This window comes from Etheostoma cragini, chromosome 4 (genome assembly GCF_013103735.1).
Source record: "Etheostoma cragini isolate CJK2018 chromosome 4, CSU_Ecrag_1.0, whole genome shotgun sequence".
NCBI lineage: Eukaryota > Metazoa > Chordata > Actinopteri > Perciformes > Percidae > Etheostoma > Etheostoma cragini.
In genome coordinates, this window is record NC_048410.1 from 727309 (window position 1) to 730535 (window position 3227).

At 44.7% G+C, this 3227-nt stretch overlaps 1 protein-coding gene across 1 annotated transcript in view; it reads left to right on the forward strand.

Moving 5' to 3' along the window:
- LOC117943373 (dedicator of cytokinesis protein 3-like) overlaps positions 1–3227 on the forward strand; it is a 168834-nt gene that overhangs the window by 153083 nt on the left and 12524 nt on the right. The window contains exons 34-37 of the mRNA XM_034869456.1: positions 191–332; positions 533–699; positions 1795–1881; positions 2841–3020. Of these exons, the coding sequence (XP_034725347.1) occupies positions 191–332; positions 533–699; positions 1795–1881; positions 2841–3020 (576 nt within the window). The remainder of the gene's footprint in view (positions 1–190; positions 333–532; positions 700–1794; positions 1882–2840; positions 3021–3227) is intronic.

Below are 3227 nucleotides of genomic sequence, written 5' to 3' on the forward strand. Positions count from 1 at the left end.
GGACCACTAAGGTCTATATAAAAGAGACTTCAGATCCAGTATTAGGGACCACTAAGGTCTATATAAAAGAGACTTCAGTAAGGTTTAGTACTGCACCTTGCTGGTTTAATTAATGTATACAAATATACTATCTCTGTCTTTAAAACCTGCGTTTGTTTTTCTGTGTTTTGTTTGAAATCATTCCCACCAGAACAAAGAGTTTGTCTGTCGCGGACACGACTACGAAAGGCTAGAGGCCTTCCAGCAAAGGATGCTGGGAGAATTCCCGCAGGCCATTGCGATGCAGCACCCCAATCAGCCCGACGAAGCCATCCTGCAGTGTGATGCACAGTGTATCCTTCAGTGTTTTCTTCAGCATCTCTGGAACAAAATGAATTATTGCTTATTATAGGAATTATTCTGGAATATCTCTTATAAACATCATGAGATGTTAGGGTCATAAAGTGTACGGTGACCTCCAGTCAAACCAGTCTTAGTCTATGTGGTCCCGTTTTTCCGGTTCTTTCTTTGACCTCCGTCCTCCCGGGCTCAGACCTGCAGATCTACGCTGTGACCCCGGTGCCGGACAGCGTCAGCGTCCTCCAGATGGACAGAGTCCCCGATCGCATCAAGAGCTTCTACCGGTTCAACAACGTTCGGCGTTTCCGATACGACCGGCCGTTCCACAAGGGACCCAAAGACCGGGACAACGAGTTCAAGGTGAGATTGTCTTTGTGTAAGGGGACCAGATTTATGAGACAAAATCCGGGGACATTTTCAGCTCAGGAGCTGACATACCTCCAAAACACGTCATGTTTTTATTTTTGTAAAACTTAAAACGGGGACACTAGACCTAGAGCCGTTTCCCCCAACAGACCACATAATGGAAAGGATTTCTAAGGAGGTCGACCTTTCTGTTAAAGATTAAAATGCTTTTTTAAAACATAAAAGTCCGCGAAATTGCGTTCCCTAAACCCACCAGACTCCATGTAAATAATCAGGGATTTTAGCATCGTAAAATACGGCTTCTAAAACATCTCTGAGCTCTGAGCAGCGCTGGTGGTCTGGAGCGACTATCGGCTCCGTTTTCTTTCTTCTTTTTAAATTTTTTAATCTGTTAATTGATCCCCAATGGGGAAATTACAATTTACACTCTGTGTCCACACTTTGTTAGTTTACACACAGTCCTGAACTACACACTCACACATGCTCAGGATCTATACATGCACTAATGGAGAGATGTCAGAGTGGGGGGGCTGCCAGCTGAACCAGCACCCTGAGCAGTCGGGGGGGGGGGGTTACAGTGCCTTGCTCAACGGCACCTGGCAGTGCCCAGGAGGTGAAGTGGCATCTCTCCAGCCTACACACTCCCTACTTTTTGGTCCATACGGGGACTGTAAACTGAACCAGCGACCCTCCGGTTCCCAACCCGACTCCCTGTGGACTGAGCTACTGCCCCCCCCATTTGGTCGATGTTTTCTTTCATTGAATCCAGTTTTAGGTCTGTCGGTCACAGTGAAAACCGCGGACAGATCCAGCCGGGGACAGGTCACCAAAATTGGGGACTGTCCCCGTAAACCGGGGACGTCTGGTCTCCCTGTCCTCATGTTGTTCTGTTTTTAATACGCAGATTGGTCTCCTCCAGCAGTAACTGTCTGTTTGAAGGAGCGAGATAAACTCGGGCTTCAGTGCTGTTAGGATCAGACGTGTCACCATGTGGGTCTTATTTCAACAATGTTATCAGGAGAAGCGCTTTGGGACTTTGTCTGTAAAATGAACTATGTCAAAACAAACGCATTCAACTCATGATTTCAGAGTCTTTGGATCGAGAGGACGACGCTGATCCTCACCCACCCGCTGCCGGGTATCTCACGCTGGTTTGAGGTGGACAAGAGAGAGCTGGTGAGTGAATGAAACACATCAAAAATAGAGATAAACTATAACAATACACACAGGAAACTTCCACTGTACTCTCTATAAGGGCTGGGTAATAAATCAATATTTTATACTGTACATAATGTATATATATAGTCCTTGTTTTAAAGGCTATATTTCAGTAAAGTGATGTTATTTTCAGAAGCCTACCAGACTGTTCTAGCTGTTTTATTATTTGCCTTTACTCACTTAGTTTAGATAGATAGATAGATAGATAGATAGATAGATAGATAGATAGATAGATAGATAGATAGATAGATAGATAGATATAGATAGATGGATAGATAGATAGATGGATATAGATAGATAGATAGATAGATAGATGGATAGATAGATACATACATAGATAGATAGATATAGATATAGATAGATAGATAGATTTGAGATTTGAGTGTCCATCAGTTCACATGTAAACACATTCCCATACACATCAAAGTTCCTCATAATAAATAAATAAATAAATAAAATGGAAATGCAGAGAATTAAAAACAGCATAATTACAACGACTACTGCACATAGTCCAGTTCTTATTTTGCCTGGTATAGTTGGGTGGGGGTGGGGGGGCTGATGGCTGTGGGGTCTTCTCCCCGGCCCTGATCTGGTCTTTTTCACCAGCTTGTCGAGTCGTCTGCTGTTTCTGTCATGTTACCCCCCCCCCCCAACAAACTGCACCATGCAACAGGACACTCGCCACCAACGCCTGATTAAACGTGTGCAGCAAGTCGCTACACATGTTACCTCATATCCACATTACTGATGATTATTTATGTAAAGTCTAATTGTGGAAACATTATGTGAAAGGACAAATGTCAACCCAACGAAATCGTCGCAATTTGGACATCGATGTATTTTGCAAAGCTGCATACCGCCCCAGCTCTGCTCTGAGTCTTTATGGTGTCCTTGCTTTCTCTGCGTCCGGCCCTCAGGTGGAGGTGAGTCCGTTGGAGAACGCCCTCTCCGTGGTGGAGAACAAGAACCAGGAGCTGCGGACCCTGATCGGCCAGTACCAGCACAAGCAGCTGCACGGCAACATCAACCTGCTGAGCATGACGCTGAACGGGGTCATCGATGCCGCCGTGAACGGGGGCATCGCCCGATACCAAGAGGTCGGAAACAAAAGGCCTTAACACTCAATGTCAAGGCGCCCATATTCTGCTCATTTTCAGGTTCATAAATGTATTTTAAAGGTTGGACCAGAATAGGTTTACATGGTTTCATTTTCAAAAAACAACATGTTTTTGTTGTACTGCACATTGCTGCAGATCCTGTTTTCACCCTGTGTGTTTAGGTCTCTGTTTTAGCTCCAGAGTGAG